Source organism: Leucoraja erinacea, chromosome 9 (genome assembly GCF_028641065.1).
Source record: "Leucoraja erinacea ecotype New England chromosome 9, Leri_hhj_1, whole genome shotgun sequence".
In the NCBI taxonomy this organism is placed as follows: domain Eukaryota; kingdom Metazoa; phylum Chordata; class Chondrichthyes; order Rajiformes; family Rajidae; genus Leucoraja; species Leucoraja erinaceus.
This window is the reverse complement of record NC_073385.1, coordinates 13807651-13834013: the sequence shown is the minus strand read 5'-3', so window position 1 is coordinate 13834013 and position 26363 is coordinate 13807651. Positions and strand designations below refer to the sequence as shown.

Genomic DNA, 26363 nt, shown 5'->3' with positions numbered 1-26363 from the left:
CTCCAGTGATCGAACAAGCTGTCTGAAGAAGGTTCCCGACCCGAAACGTCACCCATTCCTTCTCTCCAGAGATGCTGCCCGTCCCGCCGAGTTACTCCAGCATCTCGTGTCTATCTTCGGTAGTTCCTTCATAGACAGTTTCAATAAACAATGTTCCCTGGCATCGAGAGTGACAAGCTGTCCCTGGATTCTGAATGTCCGATTAATAGATATGGAACACGTTCCCATCATATTATTACATTCAAAGATCCAACGTATGAACATATGTTTGTTCCTACAAACGTTCTTCTCTCCCTCTACAACCTTGGTCGGCGTGGGCAAGTTGGGCCGAAGGGCCAGTTACCATGTGGTACGAATCTATGCCTCTACAACAATGGTGGTGCATTCCAGGCACTCACCACCCTAGTGTTCTGAATCCAGTGATTTCTGTGGTACCAGGAATGAACTGTGCATATGCAGGGATTTGGGTACTTTGGGAAATGGCAGGTGTCCGTGAAAGACTGGGCTGCACTGATGGTGACAATATACGTCGCAAGGTGCTGGAGACCCATGTGACCTAGCTGTCGCCAGTAAGTCTGGACCTCTGACGAAGCTCCAGGAAGCTTCTGCCCATGTGACCCACCTGTCGCCACCAAGTCTGGGCTCCTAAAGAGGTTTTTGTTATATTTCAATACGCCGACGCTTGGTCCGTGTCTGAGATTGGTTAGGAGAGTTTTATGTTTCCGTGTCGTTCCGCTGGTATTTGTCATTGGTCTAAGAGGGGTTACCTCACTGAATATGTTTTTACCTTGTTTCTGTGTAGTGAATAGGTGCCGTGATTGGTTTGTAGGGGTTAACCCCCCCCCCCCCCCCCCCCCCCGCCTGTACTTGTGCACCGTTAGTTATCCTGCCACTTTATAGGGGTATATAAGGGTGATTGTTTCGTTAGGGCATGTCGGTTATCTTTCCTACTGTTTACGCGAGGCTGCTGAGGGCTCGAGTGAATGGATCCGAGGCCGGCTCCGTGGAGTTGTATACAAATAAAGAAGGGTTTACACTCCAGTGTTCGACTCAGTGGTTTACTGAACCAGACTAGGGAGAGAGCATTAGACCAGGAATCAACAGTCAGAGGTTAGAATGACGTGTTACACTGCGGACCAATATCAATGGATATTTTTAAGGCAGACATAGTTTATTTAATTTATATCTTTAATCGATAATTGTTTTATTATTAATGTTTAATGTTTTATGTGTCATTCCTAACTGTCACTGCATGTCATGTTGTCACTTGCGTGCGGAGCACCAAGACAAATTCTTTGTATGTTAATACTTGGCCAATAAACTTATTCATACATTCATTCATTCATAGATTCTTGATTAATACGGGTGTCAGGGGTTATGGGGAGAAGGCAGGAGAATGGGGTTGGGAGGGAGAGATAGGTCAGCCATGACTGAATGGCGGAGTAATCTTGATGGGCCGAATGGCCTAAGTCTGCTCCTATCACTTATGACCTTCTGACCTTTCAAATGAAAGTGAAAAATCACAAAGCAGTACTTCAAGGATGACAAGGGGAGCTGTCTCCCGTGGCCTGGCCAATATTCATTCATTAATCAGCTCCACATTGAGTATGAGTCTGTATGAGTATCACTTTGCTACACCTGGGACTTTGCTGTACACACAGAAACGTAGAAAATAGGTGCAGGAGTAGGCCATTCGGCCCTTTGGGCCAGCACCGCCATTCAATATGGCTGATCATCCACATGTACCCCGTTCCGGCTTTTTCCCCATATCCCATGATTCCTCTCGCCCTAAGAGCTCTCTCTTGAAAACTGCACATCACCTGCCAGGGTCCCTACATCGCAGAGATAGACACAAAGCAGTGAAGTAACTCAGCGGGTCAGGCAGCATCTCGGGAGAGCATGAATAGGAGATGTTTTGGGTCAGTGCCCTCCTTCAGACTGAGTCTGGAGTCTGGTTTGAAGAAGGGTCCTGACCCGAAATGTCACCTATCCATGTTCTCCAGAGATGCTGCCTGACTCACTAAGTTACTACAGTGCTTTGTGTTTTTTTTATAATAAAACAGCATCTGCTCTTCCTTGTGTCTCCTTTCTACATTGAAATTGTGACTTTGCTTAAAAATTACTCAATTGGTTTACCACATTTTGGGATGGTTTGAAGTTTAAAAAGTGCTTTAGTTTAAGCACAGAGAAATAAATGCAAGATGTATCTCCTAGCCAAACTTTGCAATAGATTTGGCATCTCAGTTGAATCGCACAAACAGGGTTACCTTTTTCGAGATACAGCACGTAAATAGGCCCCTTGGTCCATAGAGTGTGTGCCGACCAGCGATCCCCGCACACTAACACCATCCTACATACACTTGGGACAATTTACAATTTTACCAACCCATTTAGCCTAGAACCCAGTACGTCTTTGGAGTGTGGGAGGAAACCGGAGCACCCGGAGTAAACCCACACAGGTCACGGGGAGCACATACAAACTCGGTACAGACAGCACCCACAGTCAGTATCAAACCCGGGTCTCAGGCGCTGTGAGGCAGAACTCTACCGCTGCGCCACCGTGCCGCCTATTTAATTATTAAAATGAATCTTCTTGTAATTAGTTTAGTTTATTGTTTGACTTTACTTCAGTTTTATTTTAACCGCTCAAATAGCACAAATTTCTTCGAACTTAGAGAACAGCTTTCAGCACTCACAATGTTGTCCAAAGGCATACCAGTGACCATTTTGCAGAACACCTTTGATCAGCCAGCAAGGCGAATATTTAAATACATTACTGTCAAAAGCCCTCGGGAACCAGGATTGAACTATTTAACTCAGCCCCAGGGCTTATGCTTTGTGGTTTAAGTTCAATGCTTGACTGGTTTTGAAGCTGAAAATAAGGAGTAATTTTTCTCATCACGTTAAGGCTTCATTAACAAGCCGATGATGTTGGCCACCTCCAGGACACTGCAAACAGCTGATAATCTCAGCGGGTGCAGCAGCATCTATGGAGCGAAGGAAATAGGCAACGTTTTGGGCCGAAACCCTTCTTTGGCCCGAAACGTTGCCTATTTCCTTCGCTCCATAGATGCTGCTGCACCCGCTGAGTTTCTCCAGCTTTTTTGTGTAACCTTCGATTCTCCAGCATCTGCAGTTCCCTCTTAAACACTGTGTATACTCTACTGCGTTATCTCTTCAAGATATGCCTACCTTGAAGAAGTTCTCCTCTTCTCTCCGGAGACAGTTTCACAACCTCCTCTCTAACTGTCCCCCATCTGTGATCCCTCCTGCCCTCCAACTGTACGGTCTCCTGCCCTTCCTCAGCCCCCCTGCTGTCTCCTCCCATCCCCCAGCCTTCGGGCTACTCCACCTTTTCCCTTTCTTGTCCCCACCCACTCCCGCCCCCGATCAGTCTGAGGAAGGGTTTCGGCCCGAAACGTTGCCTATTTCCTTCGCTCCATAGATGCTGCTGCACCCGCTGAGTTTCTCCAGCTTTTTTGTGTAACCTTCGATTCTCCAGCATCTGCAGTTCCCTCTTAAACAGCTGATAATCTCAGTTATTTGACACAAAAGCAGAAACTTCTGAGAGTACACAGCAGGTCAGGCAGCATTTGCGGAGACACAAACCAAGTCATCATTTCACCCTTGTGAAGGTAGAAAAAATTCTGGAGAAACTCAGCGGGTGAGGCAGCATCTATGGAGTGAAGGAAATAGGTGGCGTTTCGGGTTAAGACCTATTCCTTCGCTCCATAGATGCAGCCTCACCCGCTGAGTTTCTCCAGCATTTTTGTCTACCTTTGATTTTTCCAGCATCTGCAATTCTTAAACATTTCACCCGTGAAAACTGTTGCATCCTGGTTCTCTCTGCTTTTTGATATAACTCAGTCACTATTTTAGTTGAGTTTTTAGTTTGGAGATACAGAGTGGAAGCAGAAGATAGACACAAAATGCTGGAGCAACTCAGCGGGTCAGGCAGCATCTCTGGAAAAGAGGAATAGGTGACATTTCGGGTCGAGACCCTTCTTCAGACTGAGAGTCTTCGGTGTAAACGTGCATCTGTAGTTCCTTCTTACACGGAGTGAAAACAGGCCCTTTGGCCCATCGAGACCCGCGATCACCCCGTACGCTAGTTCCATCCTCCATACGAGGAACAATTTACAGAAGTCAATTAACCTTCAAACCCGCACGTCTTCGGAATGTGGGATGAAACCAGGACACCTGGAGAAAACCCATGCGTTCCCAGGGTGTACGTGCTAACTCCACACAGACATCACCTGAGGTCAAGATCAAACCTGGGTCTCTGGCGCTGTAAGGCAGCAACTCTATCACTGCAATACTGTGCCGCCCAAAATTGAAATCTATGTGATCAATGATAGTTCTGTCACTTCACTTCCTTCTAATTTTATAATTGTCTGACTACTGCTGGGTTGCTAACCTCTGACCTCTGCCAGTGGCCCACAATCTCTGAGGCAGGAGCTTGTACCATGAAGGCAGTGCTGTTTTTGTGCACAAATAGGTGCCAATACGCACGAACAATAAGCAAACGTGTCACATGGGCCAGAAAGCATCTAATCTCATCTGCTTACATGTGATCTATCTCCATCCATCCCCTGCATATCCAAAAGCCTTTTAAATGCCACTATCGTTACTGCCTCTACCACCACTCCTGGCAGCGCGGCCAGGCGTACAAACGTGATCCATGTCCCTCGATTTACCTTAATAATAACTTCATAATAACTTTATTTATATAGCACTTTTCATACAATTGAATGGAACCCAAAGTGCTTTCCACAAAAACACGTCTAAACAAAGAAACAGTTTAAAAAAAATAAGGGCCGAGGCAGACAATAGCATAAAAAGCAGATTTATATCAATTTTTAAAATATAAAATTGAGAATGTAAAAGGACAAAATACAAAAACACTGCTGCCAAATACAGAGTAAAGTCAGTTAAAAGCTTGATTAAAAAGATACGTTTTTAGCTGCCATTTAAAAATGTGCTTATCAAAAAGCCTCTTAAACACCACTATTATATCTGCTTCCACCACCATCTCAGGTAGTGTGTTCTATGCACCCACCACCCTCCATGTAAAATATTTACCCCGCACATTTCCTTTAAACTTTGCCCCTTCAACCTTAAAGCTTTACCTTCCAGACGTTGACATTTCCACTAGGGAAAAAAAGGTTTTGACTGTCTGCCGCCTCTTATAACTTTATATACTTCTACCAGGTCTCACCTCAACATCATGCGCTCCCAGAGAAGACAATCTAAGTCTGTCCAACCTACCCCTGTAGCTCAGACATCCAAATCCAGACAGAATGATTGTGGGTAGTGCCTTTTGGATATGCTTCACCCTCGTGATGTCTCAGTGTTCACAGGCCTGCAATGTTTTCTCCAGACCAACTTTTCTCTTCAGACCATTATCCCTTAGCTCCATTTCCACGAAGGTCTCCAAATCAAAATTTGCATCCTCTTGCCTTTAAATTCTTTAATGGAGTCAAGGAAACAGCGTTCACATCGCGCGCGGCCCTGTTTCCACCAACCTTTCACCATCACGCATCAGAAGCACAAGAAGTGCTATACAGACACCATTGTATGCAGATGCCGAGAAGTGTGTTCAGACCTGGCTGAAAATTGTCTAATCTTGTGATGTGGACTCGATAAGAAGCAGAAGAATTCTTGAATGGTCTTAATCCATGCTATATTCCCTCATCAAATTCCACTCTGACCCCACTGTCCATTAAACTCTTCCATTACTCACGATCCCCCCAAATTTCCTCACAAACCTTCCCTTCCTCCTTTGCCTATAACGCTAATCAGCAGGTTTCTACACATCTCTCTCTGCTTTAAGAAGTAACCCACAATCAGCAATCCAAAACAGGTCGTTCACCTCAATGAGTCCATTATGAGCTTAAGGTTCCACCCGCGGCTCCTTCCAGCTACATCAAACAAGTGGAGCCATCTAAACATATGATCAGCCTGAAGAAGGGTCTCGACCCGAAACGCCACCCATTCCTTCTCTCCAGTGATGCTGCCTGTCCCGCTGTTACTCCAGCATTTTGTGTCTATCTTCGCTTTAAACCAGCATCTGCAGTTCTTTCCTACACAAGTGGAACCATAATGTTGCCCAAGGAAGATGGACACAAAATGCCGGAGTAATTCACCATGACTCCTTAGGAGATCCCTTATGGAACGAACAGAGACATAGGTGTGAGAGGGGGGGGGGGGGGGCAGCAGAGTGGGGTAGTGGGGGGGGGGGAGGGGGGGGAGGAGGGGTAGGGGTAGAGGGTGAAGGAAACAGAACATGATGACGGTAGAAGCTAACAACAGATTGCACCTTCTTAAATATCAAAGTGCCCCAACTGCCTATTGTTCACACGTCTATGCTGTCAGTATCTCGGCACTTACCCTACAGTATGTTGAAGATAATGAAACCAATAGAAAGATTGTCTCATAAAAGCTGTCATTTGCAGTCCGATGAATGGAGCATTGCACGGCACATAATAGAGGCTGGCTCCTCCACAGGGATATAAGGAAGACAAAAGAAATCCCTGATGCATTTTCCACTTTGAAATCACTCCTTACTTTTTCACTGCGGCCTTGTACTTCTTTTCTTTTTGAAGAGCTATTTTATTACCATTTCACGATCATGTCTAATAAGTGAAAGGCGTCTGTGAGCTGGTAAAAGATGTTGCTTGTGTGTTGGCACTGTGTCTTTGTGGGTGTGTGTAATCCGTCATGTACATGTTCTGTGATACTGGCGAGGAGATGCACTCCATGCCACTCTTGCTGGCTGGAAGAGTCTGTGTTCCACGTGTACATGGAGTGTGTGAGGTTACAGCCCCCTGTTCCAATACCTAAAGGGGCTGCTCCTTTCCTGCTGGCTGCACTTCACACCCACCACCCTCATCTTTGGACACCCTGTGCGTAGGGGAGATGGTGGGGATGTGGGGGTTCACAAAATTGATCTCTGGGATGGTGGGACTGTCATATGAGGAAAGATTGAAAAGACTAGGCTTGTATTCACTGGAGTTTAGAAGGATGAGGGGGTAACTTATAGAAACATATAAAATTATAAAAGGACTGGACAAGCTAGATGCAGGAAACATTTTCCCAATGTTGGGCGAGTCCAGAACCAGGGGCCACAGTCTTAGAATCAAAGGGAGGCCATTTGGGACTGAGGTGAGAAAAAACTTTTTCACGCAGAGAGTTGTGAATTTGTGGAATTCCCTGCCACAGAGGGCAGTGGAGTCCAAATCACTGGATGGATTTAAGAGAGAGTTAGATAGAGCTCTAGGGGCTAGTGGCAATCAAGGGCTATGGGGAGAAGGCAGGCACGGGTTATTGATTGGGGACGATCAGCCATGATCACAATGAATGGTGGTGCTGGCTCGATGGGCCGAATGGCCTCCTCCTGCACATATTTAAAAAAAAAAAGATGTCCTGAATGGGTTTGCTCCTAGGCCTAGCGCGAGTCATGGAGCCAGGCGGAAGAGGGCTCAGCCCGAGTCGGCTGCCTGCCCCTTTTCCAGGGTTACGTCTGCGCCCCGGTGTTACTTGAGAGGGGCTACGCGCTGTCCACGGGCACCCTTGGGGGGTTTCTGAGACCGCTGGGCACCGCGGGGGGCTGGAATGCATCCTCAATAAGGATGGGGAAATAGTTATTTAAGAATATTTGTTTTACTTGTACTATGGTGGTGGGTTTGTTTGAATTGTTTAGTATTGTAAATATTGTTGCAAATAATTGAATAAATCTATTTTTGGTTAAAATAAAATGTGCCGCCTTCCACCAGCTGGAGCAGCCTCGGACAGCAGTAAAAATCCCAGTCGTGTCCTCTGCACTTGAAAAATGCCTCGAGTCTTCTCAATTTAAAAGCGACAAAACCAACCCAGCCATTGCATGCTGCTGTCGCATTCTGAGCTGCAGCCCTGCAGCAAAGGGAAATGTCGCTCACCAGTTGCAATTAAAATCTGTTTGACCTCAGGCTCATTTTATGCTCAGCAATTGCACCTGTGGGCTTTAAAGGGACAGACCCATATTGAAGCTGTGAAAGGAAGGAACTGCAGATGCTGGTTTAAATCGAGGATCGACACAAAATTGCTGGAGTAACTCAGCGGGACAGGCAACATCTCTGGATGATATCCTCCAGACATGCTGCCTGTCCCGCTGAGTTACTCCAGCAATTTTGTCCCTATCTTTGAAGTTGTGGTATATAGACAATAGACAATAGGTGCAGGAGTAGGCCATTCGGCCCTACGAGCCAGCACCGCCATTCAATGTGATCATGGCTGATCATCCCCAATCAGTACCCCATTCCTGCCTTCTCCCCCTATCCCCTGACTCCGCTATTTTTAAGAGCCCTATCTAGCTCTCTCTTAAAAGTATCCAGAGAACCGGCCTCCACCGCCCTCAGAGGCAGAGAATTCCACAGATATTGTCCACAGCCACATATTTTTTAGTTTTGGTTTTAGTTCTAGAGATACAGCGCGGAAACAGGCCATTTGGCTCACCGAATCCGCGCCGGCCTGTGATCCCCGCACACTAACACTACACTGGGCACAATTTTACATTTTATACCAAGCCAATTAACCTGAAAAACTGTACGTCCTTGGAGTGTGGGTGGAAATCAGAGAAAACCCACGCAGGTCACGGGGAGAACGTACAAACTCCGTACAGACAAGCACCCGCATTTACCTAGAGCTATCTGTACGCAGTTCGTATGTTCTCCCCGTGATCTGCGTGGGTTTTCTCCGGGTACTCCGGTTTCCTCCCACACTCCAAAGACGTACAGGTTTGTAAGTTCATTGGCTTGGTATAAATGTAAAAATTATCCCTAGTGTGCGTAGGGAAGTGTTGATGTGCGGGGATCACAGGTCAGCACGGACAGGGTGGGCCGAAGCGCCTGTTTCCGCGCTGTATCTCTAAACTAAACTAAACTAAGATGCCAACTCCCTGTGGCCACTTACACCTGGCACCAGTCAAGGATGTTTAATTGCCCTCCGTGAAGAAAGCAAGAACAATAAAGATTTTACTTGAGAAATTTAACGCTCCTAATAATGCAATGCACACAGATAATACATAATAATCAAAAATTCAGTAACCTAATAGCCACAATACCGGTACACAAAAAAAATGAAGTCCTTAATGCAACTGAATAACCTTTACCTGCAACCATTATCCTAGTGCTGGTTCTTTGAAAGAACATTGTTCCCCTAAGAATCCTACAATGTCACCTCTTCAAGGATATGGTTCAAAGGTTTCTTTAATATCACGTGTACCCAGTGAACAGTGAAATATGTTTTCAACATACAGCTCAGCAACACTAGCCCCATACATAAGCACAATCCCCCCGTTAGTACAGAATGGACAGATCAGCCCACTGAGCCCATCTGCATGAGGCGTCATTTTGCCGCCATTTCACATTCCCAGCTGCAGTCGTCCGGTTGCAGCCGTCGCCTCCGTTCCGGTCATCCCGTGAACCGTCGTCCCTCTCCTCTCCTCATCCGGCCCTCTTCAGCGGAAGGTAAGCCCTCCCCCCCCCCCCCCCCGTTCCTCTCACCGGGCCCTTTGTCCAGCATCCACCGCCCTCTCACCCTGCAGTGCCAGAGACCCGGTACGATCGCGTCCTTTATGCTGCAATCATGAAGAGGAGACTGAGGAAATTGCAGTGAATTGTGGATGCAGCCCAGACCATCACACAAACCAACCTCCCTGCCAATGAAGATAGACACAAAATGCTGGAATAACTCAGCGGGACAGGCGGCATGTCTGGAGTGATTCCATTGACTCCATTTATACCCCACTCTGCCTCGGTAAGGGACAGCAGCATAATCAAGGACAAGTCGCAACCCCGGCAACTCCCTCTTCTCCCCTCTCCCATCAGGCAAAAGGTACAAAAGTGTGAAAACGCACACCTCCACATTCAGGGACAGTTTCTTCCCAGCTGTTTTCAGGCAACTGAATCATCCTACCACAACCAGAGACCAGTGCTGAACTACTATCTACCTCATTAATGACTCTCAGACTATCCTTGATCGGACTTTGCTGGTTTTACCTTGCATAAACGTTATTCTCTTATCATGTATCTATGATCACATTGAATGGCGGTGCTGGCTCGAAGGGCCGAATGGCCTACTCCTGCACCAATTGTCTATTGTCCATTGTCTCACTCTCTCTTCACAGATGCTACCCAAACTACCGAGCATTACCACATTTCCATCACCTTGCTGCTTCTACTTCAGATTCCCAGCGTTTGGGGCAATGTGTATCCATTAAACATCTCTACCCATTATTCCCAGCTCTCATACTAAGGTGAAGAGATGCGGAGTTTCTGACCCCACCACGGTGATAATATTGCACAGTTTCTGGTACTTGTTTGACTCTCTGTGCCAACGAAGGGTTACTCCGCTTGTTGCTATTGATGTTGCAATGAACCCAGGGGGCACAGCTTTGCTGCAGCGAGGCCTGCCCATTGCAAAATCAATTTATGAATGGAAAAACGGGCCAGTCACCACAATGCTCGCTGCAGACTCTCGAGGTGCTCAGAAAGTCAATAGTGAACTAAAACTCTCACCCAGTCACAGGGCGGCAGTCTGTCTGGGATGGCTGGTTTGTTGGGAAAGCCCGCTCTTGCAGGAAAAGTCCCTTAGGTCCCTAGGTCGTGTTCCCGATGCTTCAGGACGTCGTGTTCCTCAGGCGGTGCTTATCAGTCGGAAAGATAAGCAAGCCCTAGTCATTCAATGGCTTCAGAGCCGCGATGGCAAAAGCCACTGAGATCCAGGAGCCGATGATGTTGGGGAGCGAGATGTCATCCGTTCATTGACTGAGTCGTAGACATCTATTGCAAACCCAGCTGCCCCTGAGGAGTCGGAGGTGAATTGCCTCTTGGGTGGCATGTTGGCACAGCGGTAGAGTTGTTGCCTCACAGCGCCAGAGACCCAGGTTCGATCCTTACCTCTATAATCTTTGATCCTTACTACGGGCGCTGTCTGTACGGAGTTTGTAACGTTCTCCCCGTGACCTGCCTGGGTTTTCTCCGGGTGCTCCACTATCCTCCTACACATGACGCACAGGCTTGCAGGTTCATTGGCTTTGGTATATAAATGTAAATTGCCCCTCGTGCATGTAGGGTACCGTTAATGTGCGGGGATCGCTGGTCGGCGTGGACGCGGTGGGCAGAAGTGCTCAATTCCACACTTTATCTCTAAACTAAACTAAAAATCTACTGCAAACCCAGCTGCCCTTGAAAAGGCAATGGTGAGTTACCTTCCTGAACTGTCAAGTGCGAAAATGCACACCTCCAGATTCAGGGGCAGTTTCCTCCAGAGATGATGCCTGAGCCCGCTGTGTTCCTCCAGCATTTTGTGTCTATCTTCAGCCAAGGAAAGCCGTGACCTCCTAGCCATCGCATGTAATCCTGTCTAACTTTTTTCATCATTAGAGTCATAGAGTGATACAGTGTGGAATCACTTCGGCCCAACTTGCCCACACTGGCCAACATGTCCCAGCTACACTAGTGTTTAAGAAGGAACTGCAGATGCTCGAAAATCAAAGGTAGACAAAAATGCTGGAGAAACTCAGCGAGTGAGGCAGCATCTATGGCGCGAAGGAAATAGGCAACGTTGTGGCCCGAAACGTTGCCTATTTCCTTCGCTCCATAAATGCTGCCTCAGCCGCTGAGTTTCTCCAGCATTTTTGTCTACCAGGTACACTAGCCCCACCTGCCTGCACTTGGTCCATATCCCTCCAAACCTGTCCTATCCATGTACACGGATAGACTCGGCTTGTACTCGCTAGAATTTAGAAGATTGAGGGGGGATCTTATTGAAACTTCCAAAATTCTTAAGGGGTTGGACAGGCTAGATGCAGGAAGGTTGCTCCCGATGTTGGGGAAGTCCAGAATAAGGGGTCACAGTTTAAGGATAAGGGGAAAATCTTTTAGGACCGAGATGAGGAAAACATTTTTCACACAGAGAGTGGTGAATCTCTGGAATTCTCTGCCACAGAAGGTAGTTGAGACCAGTTCATTGGCTACATTTAAGAGGGCGTTAGATGTGGCCCTTGTGGCTAAAGGGATCAGGGGGTATGGAGAGAAGGCAGGTACAGGATACTAAGTTGGATGATCAGCCATGATCATATTGAATGGCGGTGCAGGCTCGAAGGGCCGAATGGCCTACTCCTGCACCTATTTTCTATGTTTCTACCTGTCTAACTGTTTCTTAAACGTTGGGGGTAGCCCCAGCCTCAACTACCTCATCCGGCATACCTCATTGTTCCATACACCACAACCCTTTGTGTGAAAAAGTTACCCCTCAGATTCCAGTTACCCCTTAGGTTCCTTCATTAGCCTGTAAGAGGTTCTTATGAGCTTTGGGATTAGCTTTGGAGAAGAGAAGCAGAAGGAGCTTGTTCGGGATGCTTCGGAATAAGAATCCCACCCTGAATAAGGCTGAGGCCCACTTGCTAAGCCGCCCGCACTGGTCGGATGTTGCTCCCCAGCGGGAGCCAGCTCCATATCCACAACTCTACAGTCGGTGTCAGCCATCCAAGAGGCAGAGATGGAAGGATAATAAAAGCATTCACAGCACCAATGACATCTCCGTGGCAACAGCAGTAAATACGGGCGGATGTCTTCATAGCACTGCAGGATAACAGTGAGAGCTCTGAGTGGAAGCCTAATTGCTACTTGGCAAGGCTTCCTAGTGTTGAAGAGTGTGCAAAGTTCACAGTCACCACTGTAGCTGCATCCAAAATACAGCCTGCAATGGAAAGGCACTTTCTTCCCAAATATCCACTGTTATAAGGTCATAAGACCGTATGTGATAAGAGTAGAATTAGGTCCTTCAATCTACTCCGCCATTCAATCATGACTGATCTATCCCCCCCCGCCTCACCCCATTCTCCTGCCTTCTCCCCACAACCTCTGATACCCGCACTAATCAAGAATCTATCTGTCTCTGCCTTAAAAATATCCACTGACAGCCTCCCTCATGCAAATGAACCATCCAACCAACAACTAGAGAGCAGTCCCGAGCTACTATCTACCTCATTGGAGACCCTCGGGCTATCTTTGATCGGACTGTACTGGCTTTATCTTGCACTAAATGTTATCCACATCATTCCCTTTATCGTGTATCTACACTGTGGGCGGCTCAATTATAATCATGTATTGTCTTTCCTCTGACTGGTTAGCACGCAGCAAAAAGCTTTTCACTGTACCTCGGTGCACGTGACAATAAACTAATGACTAACTAACTAACTAAATTATAATTCCATCCGGATTAAAAGAAAGACTTGCTTTTCTACCATGGCCTTTCTGATCCTTAGATCACTCAATGTGGCTCCCCGCACCATGCACCCGCTGCAGTTCGCATACCGTCCACACAGATCCACGGATGATGCGGTCTCCCAGGTTTTGCACACCGCTCTCTCTCACCTTGACAGCCAGAAGGGGGGCTGTGTGAGGATGCTGTTCATTGACTTCAGTTCAGCTTACAACTCCATAGTCCCCACCAGACTTGCTGAGAAGCTGCTGGAACTGGGGCTGAACATTCCCCTGTGTGCCTGGGTCCTGGACTTTCTCACTGCCAGCCCCCAGTTGGTCAAGATGGGGAGACATACCTCTAACCCCCTCACTCTGAACACAGGATCCCCCTCCCCTCCCAGGATTGCGTCCTAAGACCCCTACTGTACTCCCTGTACACACATGACTGTACACAGGTTCAGCTCCAACTCCATCATCAAGTTTGCTGATGACACAGTGGTGGTGGGCCTGATCTCCAATAACGATGAGAAGGCCTACCTGGAGGAGGTGGCTGACCTGGCACTCTGGTGTCAGGACAACAGCCTCCTCTTGAATGTCACAAAAACTAAGGAGCTGATTGTGGACTTTAGAAGGGCACAACAACCGAGGACGTACACGCCACTGGGGATAAATGGGACTACTGTGGATAGGGTGAGCAGCTTTAAATACCTGGGGGTCCACATCACAGAGGATCTGACATGGACAACACACACTGCCGCACTGGTGAGAAAAGCAAGGCAGCGCCTTTACCACCTCAGGCAGCTGAGGAAATTCAGTCTCTCTGAGGATCCTTCAGTGCTTCTACTCTGGGGCTGTAGAAAGTATCTTGTCCGGTAACATCTCGATCTGGTTTGGGAACAGCTCTGCCCAGGAACAGGAAGGCTCTGCAGAGAGTAGTGTGTTCGGCCGAACGCACCATGGGAACTACACTCCCCCCCCTGCAGGACCTACACACCAGGAGGTGCAGACCCAGAGCCAGCAAGATCATGAAGGACCCCTACCACCCCAGCAACGGACTGTTCCAGCTGCTACGGTCAGGCAAACGCCTCCGCTGTCACGCTGTGGAAACAGAGAGGATGAGATGGAGTTTCTTCCCACAGGCCGTCAGGACTGTAAACTCTGATCTCACCAGGGACTAATTTACTGTTGTGTTGTGTCTTTTAAAAAAAAATGTAAATACAGGTACTGGTTCTGTTCTGTTGTTTTGCACAATCCCGCAGACATTGCCACTTTCATTTCACTGTACATCTTGTATGTGTATGTGACAAATAAAGTTGACTTAACTTGACGAGAGTTTACAGCCCCAGAGATCCGGGTTCGATCGAGACTCCAGGTGCTGTCTGTGCGGAGTTTGTACGTTCGCTCTGCGACTACGTACGTTTTCCCCAGGTGCTCCATCCGGTTTCCTCCCACACTCCAAAGATGCGCCGGTTTGCAAGTTAATTGGATTTGGTAAAAATTGCACATTGTCCCTGGTGTGTAGGATAGTGCTCGTGTATGTGGCGATCACTGGTCAGCGTGGATTCGGCGGGCCGAAGTGCCTGTTTCCGCGCTGTATCTCTCAGGTAAAGCCCAAAAAACCCTTTGGAAGTCTGGAAAATATGACAGCCAAGCTGTGCATGGCAAGGGGCCCCAATATTAGTCGAGCTCTAGATCTTTTCAGGAGCTGTTAGGGCTGGCCAATAAATGCTGGCCTAGCTCACCCACAATCCTAGAAGAAGATTTAAAAACAATGCAATTTCATAAAGACAGATAATCCATTATAGACACAATAGTTGAGGGAGAAAAGCTGCCAGCAGACCAGAAATAATGCTCGCTCTACACTTTCAATTAGATACTTTGACAGGCTCAATGTAATACATAAACCAATAGGTAGTCCCAATGCCAATGCAGCAACTTACCTCTGTGCTGCAACGGGGCATCAGCCTCGATAGTTGTGCTGCAATTTCTGAATTGGACTTAACCTATAACTTTCTTACCTGTTGACTGTAAATACATAGCAACTGTCATGGCAAATTTCCGACTTTTCCAGTGTCCTCTTTTCCGTTGCCATTACTACACAGGTAAAGTAGGAGTGATCTTACGCAGACCTAATAGAACAGATCTTCCAGTCGATATATCCAGTTGTTTATGGAAGTAGTTGTAGAAACAAAGAGATGAACGTACCAGGCTTTTCTTATTCAGCATGCAGGTTGTACCTGGCTGTTCAGTACCAGGTCCAGTGAAAACTGTATGCTCTCCCTCCCTGTGTCTGTTGCTTGCAAGGGCCAGGAGGCGAGCGGGTAAGATCATCTCTAATCCCTCTCACCCTGGCCACAAACTCTTTGAATCACTTCCCTCTGGAAAGTGACTCTGGACTGTCAAAGCTGCCACAGAACCTGCCTAAAACCACCTTTTATCCACTGTAAGCTCACTTCAAATCTGTACCACTCTTTGAGTGGTAAGAAGTTGGTTCCCATGCTTGATCAAAACTTCAGTCCCTTAATTCTTACTATTATCATGTTTAGTGTTTTTCTGAATCACTCGTACTGTCACTGTTGTTACTTTTCCACGATTAAACTTACTTACTTACTTACTTCCTGTCCCCTATGCCATATTAAAAACCACCTCTATCAAGTCCCCCCCTTAACCTTCTGCGCTCCAAAGAATAAAGCCCTAACCTAACTCTGTTCAACACCAGCCTCTGGCTTTTAGTGATTCGGGATTTCAGAAACCCAAAGATAGACACAAAATGTCGGAGTAAATCAGCGGGACTGGCACGCTCTCTATTTTGAAGACATCCTTCCGTTTCTGGTGGAGAACCTGGCTGTTCAGTACTTGAGTCCAGTGAAAACTGTAAAGGGATATCCCAAGAGTTCCCTATCCCCTGCCTGCAAGGGTCAGGAAGAAGAGTCTCGACCCGAAACGTCACCCCTCTCAATGGACAATAGGTGCTTTGAGTAGGCCATTTGGCCCTCTGGAAGCAACTCCGGACTTCAAAGCTGCCATCAGCCAGACTGATCAGTTTTTATCCACAATCAGTAGTTGCCTCCTACTCCCCATATCCCCTACTCCGCCCTTTAAGATCCCTATTTATCCTTCTCTCACAGATGCTGCCTGACCCGCTGGTGTGGTTCTATCATTGATGTTTTATCTATTATCTAAGTTTCTTGTTTTCTGAGTCACTCGTAACTGTCACTGTTGTTACTTGTGGGCGGGTGATTAATACTTACTTACTTACTTACTTCCTGTCCCCTATGCCCATATATATATATATATATATACACCACCCTGTGCCTGTAATGACCCCCCTCAAGTGTCCAAATTAATACTGCAAGATATATCTAGACAAAATATTACAATATGCCAACAGTAGCCAGCCTAAACATGAATGGCTCCTACAGCAATGATTCGGGATTTCAGTATTAATACCGCAAAGATAGACACAAAATGTCGGAGTAATTCAGCGGGACAGGCAGCACCTCCAGAGAGAAGGAATGGGTGACGTTTTGGGTGGAGAACCTTCTTCAGACTGGAGTCAGGGGAAAGGGAAAGGGATATGACAAGAGTTCCCTATCCCCTGCCTCTCTGTCTGAAGAAGAGTCTCGACCCGAAACGTCACCCATTCAATAGACAATAGGTGCAGGAGTAGGCCATTTGGCCCTTCGAGCAAGCACCACCATTCAATGTGATCATGGCTGATCATCCCCAATCAGAGCCCCGTTCCTGCCTTCTCCCCATATCCCCTGACTCCGCTATCTTTAAGAGCCCTATCTATCCTTCTCTCCAGAGATGCTGCCTGACCCGCTGAGTTTGGTGTCTATCTTTGATGGAAACGAGCATCTGCGGTCTCTTACTACACATGAATCCTGCAAAGGTTTAACGTCAAATCTGCACCGTCAGCGTCTTTCCCACAACTCGTTCGAAGCCCAATCATAAGCATTTGACGGCTGGCTCACCTCAGTTTTGCTGACTGGTATTTGGTCAATTCCTTTGGTTATGGACGCCCAGGATCTGCCAGTGACCATGCAGGCGAAGAGTGGATACAGCTCGGCCGCTCCCAGTCGCCGGCTGTACTTCTCGATGGCCGCCTTGTCGGTCTTAATCAGGGCGTACCACAGACGGCAATAGTTAAGGCGGAACTCCTCTGTCAGGGTCTGTGTGGAACCGAGAATAGAAAGTAAGCTCTTAAGTTCACAAGTTCTAGTAGCAGAATGAGGCCATTTGGCCCTTCAAGTCTTCACCGCCATTCTCCATCAAGTGGCTGACATCCAACCAGTATCGATCGGCTTTCCCTCTCTCTGATCCCAATCCACAAGGGCAATCTCTGCCTTTAAATATATCCATAGACAAGGCCTCAACAGCCCTCTGTGGCAAGAATTCCAGAGATTCACCACTCTCAAGAAAAAAGTTCTCCTCATCTCGGTTTCTGAAGGTACCCCCTTATATTTGAGGGTATGGCCTCTGGTCCTGGACTATCCCAACAGTGGAAATATCCTCTCTGCATCTACTCTGTCCAACCCCTTCAGAATTTTGTAAGTTTCAATGAGGGGGCCCCTCATCCTTCTAAACTCCAGTGAGTACAGGCCCAGTGCTCATCATATGTTAACCCAATCATTCTTGGGATCATTCTCGCAAACCTGAGATTTCCCTGCAGTTCCTTTTTGCACATCTTCTCCAAAGATGCTGCCTGACCCATCCATAAGGTCATAGGTCGTAAGGTCATAAGTGATAGGAGCAAAATTAGGCCATTCGCCCCATCAAGTCTTCTCCACCATTCAATCATGGCTGACCTATCTCTCCCTCATAACCCCATTCTCCTGCCTTCTCCCCATAACCCCTGACACCCGCACTAATCAAGAAAGCTCAGGAAACAATTACAACATCAGTCCATGTACAAAATTGTCCAGGAGTTTGGCAATTAATATCTAACTTTGTTTTATGCGATTAATCTGTCTCACAGCACCAGAGACCGGGTTTCAATCCTGACCTCGGGCGCTGTCTGTGTGGAGTTTGCACTTTCTCCCATGTGATCCCCCAATGCCATGTGCTTTAAGTTTGTCCTAATCTGCTCCGAAAGCCTTTGGAAGTCCCCCACATCCCAATGGCGTGCCCCTATCCACGTACAGTTTATTGGCTTCTATAAGTTCTATAAAATCAGGTCCTGCTGACTTTGTCCAATGCACCACTGTCTAAGGAGTGGATGTCCAATGATGCCATCTTTAATAACTGACTCTAATAGCAGTTTCCCCACTACTGATGTTAGGCTAACTGGTCTGTACTTCCCCGTTTTCTCTCTCCCTCCCTTCCTAAAAAGTGGGATTACGTTTGCTACCCACCAACCCTCTGGAACTACTCCAGAATCTAAGGAGTTTTGAAAGATTATTACTAATGCATCCACTATTTCTGGAGCGACTTCCTTAGGAACTAGGCATGCGCCTATCCGTCCCGAAACGTTGCCTATTTCCTTCGCTCCATAGATGCTGCTGCACCCGCTGAGTTTCTCCAGCACTTTTGTCCACCTAGTATGAATTAGCATTACAGTGGCCAATTATCCTGCAATCCCACACGTCTTTGGGATGTGGGAGGACCCACATTGAAAAAGTAGACATTCGGAGTAATTCTTTTCCCCCCCCATAAATGAGATGTCATTACTTTCAAAGGTAGACAAAAATGCTGGAGAAACTCAGCGGGTGAGGCAGCATATATGGAGCGAAGGAATGGGTGACGTTTCGGGTCGAGACTCTTCTTCAGACTGATGTGTCATTACTTTCAGGTGATTACATTCTTCCTTCAATTTGCGGGTTTTTTTTTAAAATATCCATAGTTTCCACACAGCATCTTGGCTGCCAGGCCAGGGCAGGAGTGAAGGACTCGCCCCTTTATTGGAAGGATCGGCTTTGCAAGTCGTCCTTTCATTGTGATTGATATGGCAAAAAGATGCGCAGGTTACAAAGTGCTCAAAGCTCCCGGCTCGGATTATGAATACGGATGATGAAATTGCTGCCGCTTTAAATCTGGTATCGATATCCAAGCACTGATTGCCTGGTGGGTACGCTCTGACAGACGTGGAACCTTTCACACGGATGGCCTGCAATTATATATATATATCTCAGTCGGAAGCTCCTCTGACATTTGCAAGGATACTAACATACATACATGCACTCCGCCTCATGGCAAATACCAGCCGGACATTACTTCTGGAGCTATCTCGTCCCATAACTGTGACAGCAGAAGCCAACCTGGGCAATGATGCTAATCAAACTGCATCTTCTTTGACGGCACAAAGCCAAGGACTGCTTCATAACAATCTTGTTTCCCCCTGAAGATAAATCCCTCTACAATGGCTTTCTTTTAGCCTCTCCTGAAACAGTGCCAGCGAACAAATAGCTCCTTGCCACTTGATGTCAACCTTGTCTTGCGGGTGGATCACAAGGTCATGGGTTCAGGTCCCACTCCAGACATGATGCCTCCTGACACCTCAAGTTGTTCGAAAGAGATGTTAAACCAACAGCCTGTTCTCCTGGGCTCCAAAGGTCTAACGGCATCATTTGGAAAACAGTGCCTGCGTTTTATCTGGACGTTGGCCAAGATTCATTCATCAACTAATAAAATTAATATATGTGAGACCACATTAGCAAATAGTCACCTCAAACCTTATGGACAACACACAGAGATGTTACTGAACATGAACTGCCTCCCATCTGCTGGGAATATTCTGATCTAGTCTTTAGTGAGTTCATTCCTGGTAATGTCATCCACTGAGTTGTTCAACAAAGCTCACGTCTGGAAATAAGTGCCTGAGTTTGACCACTTCATTGCCACGTGTACCGAGGTACAGTGAAAAGCTTTTGTTGCGTGCTAACCACTCAGCGGAAAGACAACAAATGATTACAATCGAGCCGTTCACAACGTGTAGATGACATGATAAAGGGAATAACGTGAATAATGTTTAGTGCAAGGTAAAGTCCAGTAAAGTCCGATCAAAGATAGTCCGAGGGTCTCCAATGGGTCTCCAATGCTCTCTAGTTGTAATGATACTGGTTAAGAGATGATTACTTACCGGGCAGCTGTCAACATCAGAAGACCAGTTTAAAAAAAAAATCGCAATGCACTTCATCGGAGTGCAGCCGAACAAAGGCGGACACAGCACCGTTATGGCAGAAATTGCAGCAAATTGTGGACGCAGCCTAGACCATCACACAAACCAACCTCCCTTGTCAAAGCTGCCACAGCCAGACATAAAAACAGCTTTATTCCACGAGTTGTAGCTCTACTCAATAACCAGAAAATCTGTAGCCTCCTTTTGCTCTGGTATATTTAATACACATCTTTAATCGATAATGTTCTATTATTAATGTTTAATGTTTTATGTGTCATTCCTAACTGTCACCGTATGTCATGTTGTCACTTGCAAGAGGAGCACCAAGGCAAATTCCTTGTATGTGAATATGCTTGGCCAATAAACATTCATTCATTCATTCAATCCATTTATTCCATTTCTACATCAATGACGAGTTGCACCCTGGCCGCTCCCTCTTCTCCCCTCTCCCATCAGACAAAAGGTACATGAGTGTGAAAATGCACACCTCCACATTCAGGGACAGTTTCTTCCCAGATGTTATCAGGCAACTGAATCATCCTCCTGCAACCCTTATCAATGACGAGTTTCACCCGCTGAGTTTCTCCAGCATTTTTGTGTACCTTCGATTTTCCAGCATCTGCAGTTCCTTCTTAAACACCCTTGTCATGTCTGTGGACGACTCGATTGTAATCATGTATTGTCTTTCCGCTGGCTGGCTAGCACGCAACAACAGCTAATAAACTAAAAGACAATAAACTAAACTGAACGGACCTGAAAATAACAGAGTGTAGGAAGGAACTGCAGATGCTGGATTAAACCATAGATAGACACACAATGCTGGAGTAACTCAGTCACACAGGCAGCATTTCTGGAGAGAAGGAATGCATGATGTTTCGGCTCGAGTCCCTCTGAAGCAAGGTCTCGACACAAAACGACACACATGCCTACTCTCTAGAGATGCTGCCTGTCCCACTGAGTTACTCCAGCTCTTTGCGACTGAAAACAAGAGTGTTTGGACAAGGAGGTCGATTTTTGGGAATGCGTTACAGGAGGCTTCATGGAGCAAGCTCACATCACCAGGTGCCTGGGAAGCTGAATGAGCTAACGTGCCTCCCCTGTGGACGAGATCGGTATCCTCTGTTGGGTGACCCCTGTCTCAGCTGTGAGGTCCATGCTGAACATGACCAGCACTCTGACACAGGGGAGAAGCACGCTCCTGGGCCTCACCAGGCCCGCAGCAGTCAGGAACACCTCCCGAAGACAAACCGTGTACAAATCCCCATGCTCACTGATCACGGTCGAGTGATCACCCAAAGCATGCAAGTAACGAGAGGAACATCTGCACAACGCTGCATAGCAAATTGGAGGGCAGCTGGCAATTCGGCAAGGGCACCGGACTCAGGCAGCCCACTCAGTGGATATTTTTAATGCAGAGATTCGTGATTAGCATGGGTGGCAGGGATTATGTTAATAACATTACGTTAATAAGGGGGCACTGCAAGCCGGCAGTCCTGCCTGCAGCGTGTTTGTTTTTCTACTTTTTTATTTTTTTTTAGTATGTCCCAATGTATGTTTTTAATGTTTCTCTGTGTGTCTTGTGTGGGGGGTGGTGAGGGGGTGGTGGGGGGGGGTGGTGAGGGGGTGGTGTGGGGGGGGGGGGGGGGTGGTGGGGGGTGGTGGGGGTGGTGTGGGGTGGGGGGGTGGTGGGGGGTGGGGGGGGTGTGGTGGTGGTGGTTGGGGGGGGGGAGGGTGGGGTGGGGGGGGGGGGGGGGGAGGGGGGGTTGGTCGGGGGGGGGTGGTGGGGGGGGGGGGGGGGGGGGGTGGTGGGGGGGTGGTGGGGGGGGTGGTGTGGGGGGGGGCGGTGTGGGTGGTGTGGGGGGGGGGGGGGTGGGGGTGCGGGGCGGGGGGGGGGCGGTGTGGGGGGGGTGTGGGGGGGGTGTGGGGGGGTGGTGTGGGGGGTGTGTGTGGGGGGTGGTGGTGGGGGGGGGGTAAGAGGGGAACTGGTCACCTCCTCCCACGTAGTGGCGACTTTTTCCATGTCGCCTCCCCCATGGCCTAACATCGAGGATTGGTGCAGCCTTTCCCGGAGACGCGCCCGGGGCTTTGGCTGCGGGCACAGCACGGCCTCTCGTCGCGGAGCGGGCGAACCCTCGCCGGGGGTCGCCGGAAGGGAGCACTCCGTTCGCAGCCTGGGATCCCTCGTTGTGGACCCGGGAGGAGAAGAGCTCCGACCGCCGAGCCACGGCCTACTTTTACCGCGGGCGCGGCGGGGACTTTCCATCCGGAGCGGGGTCCCTCGCCGGGGACCCCTGGAGAGGAGTTCCGACGCCGGCCCTGTAATCTGCGGTGCTTCTGGCTGCGGCGCGGCGGGGACTTTAAATCTTCAACCGCCGGCCTGCGGCCTACACAATCTTGAAGCCGCGGTCTCCAGTGGGGACTTACCTTATCAGGACTTACCTGAACTTACCCTGTCTGTACATCTGGACGCCCGCAGTGGTGACTGCGGAGGGTTGAGGTCCCGGCCACGGGGGGAAAATGGAGGAGGACTGGCCAAATTTTGTGCCTTACACCACAGTGATGAATGCTGTGGTGGATGTTTGTGTTAAAAAAAAAATTGTGTATTGTGTGTGTTCTTTCTTATTGTACCACTGCTGACAAATTCATTTCACTTGCACTTATGTGCAAGTGACGAATAAAACTTGATTGATTGATGGGAAGTAGGCAGAAGAATGGGGTTAGGAAGGAGATATAGATCAGCCATGATTGAATGGCGGAGTAGACTTTTGATGGGCCGAATTGCTTAATTCTGCTCCTATCACTTATGAACTAATGGCTCGGTCAACTGAGTCCTGATCACCAGTGAAAGTTTACAGTCAGGAAGCAGAGGTAGCTTCACCGGGCCCGACATATCCAGAGAGCATGTCTAGAGAGTAATGGAATAACTGCTGGAGCATAGAACAGTACTATGCTGTACTAACATAGAAATGTTGAAGGCCTCTGCCACAGAAGGCAGTGGAGGCCAATGCACTGAATATATTCAAGAGAGAGTTAGATGCTCTTACAGCTAACAGAATCAAGGGATATGGGAAGAAAGCAGGAACTGGGTACTGATTGGGGATGATCAGCCATTATCATATTGAATGGCGGTGCTGGCTCAAAGGGCCGAATGGCCTACTCCTGCACCTATTTTCTATGTTAGCACAGTACAGGGACAGGCCATCCAGCCCACAATGTCCGTGCTGAACACGATGGCAAGACCAACTCTTGTCTGTCTGCACATAATCCACATCATCCATATAATCTATGAACCCCGGTCTCTGGCACTGTGAGGTAGCAGCTCTACTTGCTGCGCCGCCGTGCCGCCACCGTGACCTTCAAGCCCGTCACCAAAGATGGACCGCTGAAGTCGAAAGGGCACACTCAAAGGCAGTAAATGGGGAGGGGGGGAAGAAATGAATGACTCTCAATATCGGAACTGAGACCCGCTGCCCTGAAGGAGAATAACTTCTCCGACAAAAAGCCAATTACCTCAGGACAGCTTTCATTTCAGCCGAAAAGGTTTCTCAGCCGCTCCAGATATCGTGACCGGTCTGCTTGTCTCGAGTGGGAGTGTGATTCTGAAACGTGTCTCTCAGTGGTCCTCCAACAGTTCAGCTCGTCTCTCCTGTCCGATTGAACAGTTTGCCACTCAGCTGTCACCGCACGTTGCAGTCAGCGACTCAGCCGCTGCGATACAGTGGTCTTGACTGACGCCTGACACCGTGTGTTACATTGACATCCCTGCTGGTGAACATAACCTGACCCCAGCTCTTGCTTCAGTCACTCTTAGCCCGTCTGGCTTTCCTGAGGACATGCAAGGATTAGTTCTAAGGCGGCGTGTTATCCGTCTGGTGTTAAGGGATCGTCTGCAGTTCTCCGCGGAGAGATGCAATAACCTTTCGGCCTTGCGGGAATTCCACGGCAAATACCTCCTGTCTTCCCAGCTTCGGGAATTCAGTTTGGTTTATTGCCACGTATACCGAGGTGCAGTGAAAAACTTTTGTTGCGTGCTAACCAGTCAGCGGAAAGGCAACACATGATTACAAGCGAGCAATTTACAGTGTACAGACACATGATAAGGGAATAGCATTTAGTGCAAGGTAAAGCCAGTAAAGTCCGATCAAAGGCAGTCCGAGGGTCACCAAAGAGGTAGATAGTAGTTCAGCACTGCTCTCTGGTTGTGGTCAGGATGATTCAGTTGCCTGATAACATTTGTGATGAAACTGTCCCTGTATCTGGAGGTGTGCGTTTTCACACTTCTATACCTCTTGCCTGATGGGAGAGGGGGGAAGAGGGAGTGGCCAGTGTGTGACTCGTCCTTGATTATGCTGCTGGCCTTGCCGAGACAGCGCGAGGTGTAGATGGAGTCAATGAAAAGGAAGTTGACACGAGATGCTGGAGTAAGTCATCGGGTGAGGCAGCATTTCTGGAGGGAAGAAATGGGCGACAATTCGGGTCGAGACCCATCTTCAAACTCGACCCGAAACGTTGCCCATTCCTTCCCTCCAGAGATGCTGCCCCACCCGCTGAGTTACTCCAGCATTTCGCGTCGACCTTCGATTTTAACCAGCATCTGCGGTTCTTTCTTACACTCAATGGAAGGGAGGTTGGTTTGCTGAGTACACCCTGACACCTGCCTACAGCTTTGATTTGCTGTGAATTCTCCGAGGGTATTCGACGGGCTGGGGAATCATTGCCACAAGAGACTGCAGATGCTGAAATCCCAAGCAACATACAAAGCACTGGAGGAACTCAGGCAGAATCTGCAGCAATGTATCGTAACTGATTCATCCAATACTAATTCCATTTTAATTCTTCTCACATTTCCATCAACTTCCCCCCAAATCATACCACTCACTGGCAGTTTAGTTTATTGTACTTGTACCGAGGTACAGTGCTATCCTGTCAGCCGAAAGACAATACATGATTACAATCGAGTCATTTACAGTGTATTGCTACATGACAAGGGAATTTAGTGCTGGGTAAAAGCCAGCAAAGTCTGATCAAGGATAGTCCGAGGGTCACCAACGAGGTGGCACGGACAGCAATTTCTCGTGACCCTGACCGATTAGACTGCAGACCCACGCGTCTTGAGAGTGTGGGAGGAAACCGGAGCACCGAGAGAAATCCATGCAGTGAGAGGGAGCACCAGAGGTCAGGGTCGAACCGTGTTCCTTGCAGCTGTGAATCAGCAGCTTGACCAGCTGCGGCACTGTGCTGGATCTTGCAGTATCCCTACAAGACACCTTTAATACCAATACATCAAACACCATGATTGCAGATCACAGGAGCAAACACAGTTCTCAATGATCTTGTGCTTACTACGTGACCTTTTAAAAGAATGAAACCACATCATCAGTGCTCCTGAATCGATGAGATGTGTACCGCGGACAGACACCATCGGGGCCTGTTTTCATTTTGAAATGCTTGCCCCCACTCCAGCACCTCTTGCCACCGCACAGAGTAAATAACAGTCCAGGGTACACAAAAATGCTGGAGAAACTCAGTGGCTGCAGCAGCATCTATGGAGTGAAGGAAATAGGCAACGTTTTGGGCCGAAAACCCTTCTTCAGACTGATAGGGGGGGGGGGGGGGGGGGGGGGGGGGGGGGGTAGCGGGGGGAAGAAAGGAAAAAGGAGGGGGAGGAGCCCGAGGGCTGAGGGAGAGCTGAGAAGGGGAGGAGACAGCAAGGGCTAACAGAATTGTGAGAATTCAATGTTCATGCCACCAGGATGCAGGTTCCCCAAGCGGAATATGAGGTGTTGTCCCTCCAATTTCCGGTGGTGCTCACTCTGGCCATGGAGGAGGCCCAGGACAGAGAGGTCGGATATGGAATGGGATGGGGAGTTGAAGTGCTGAGACACCGGGAGGTCAGGTTGGTTAATGCGGACCGAGCGGAGGTGTTCGGCGAAACGATCGCCAAGCCTACGCTTGGTCTCACTGATGTAGATACCAAGCGTGGGGCTTGGCGATCG

At 48.2% G+C, this 26363-nt stretch overlaps 1 protein-coding gene across 2 annotated transcripts in view; it reads right to left on the bottom strand.

Annotated features, from left to right (window-relative positions):
* adck1 (aarF domain containing kinase 1) overlaps positions 1-26363 on the bottom strand; it is a 453257-nt gene that overhangs the window by 133062 nt on the left and 293832 nt on the right. The window contains exon 9 of one of the 2 annotated variants that reach the window (XM_055640180.1): positions 17225-17422. The exons of the other annotated variant lie outside the window; for it this stretch is intronic. Within the exon in view, the coding sequence (XP_055496155.1) occupies positions 17225-17422 (198 nt within the window). The remainder of the gene's footprint in view (positions 1-17224; positions 17423-26363) is intronic. 2 annotated transcript variants of the gene reach the window in all.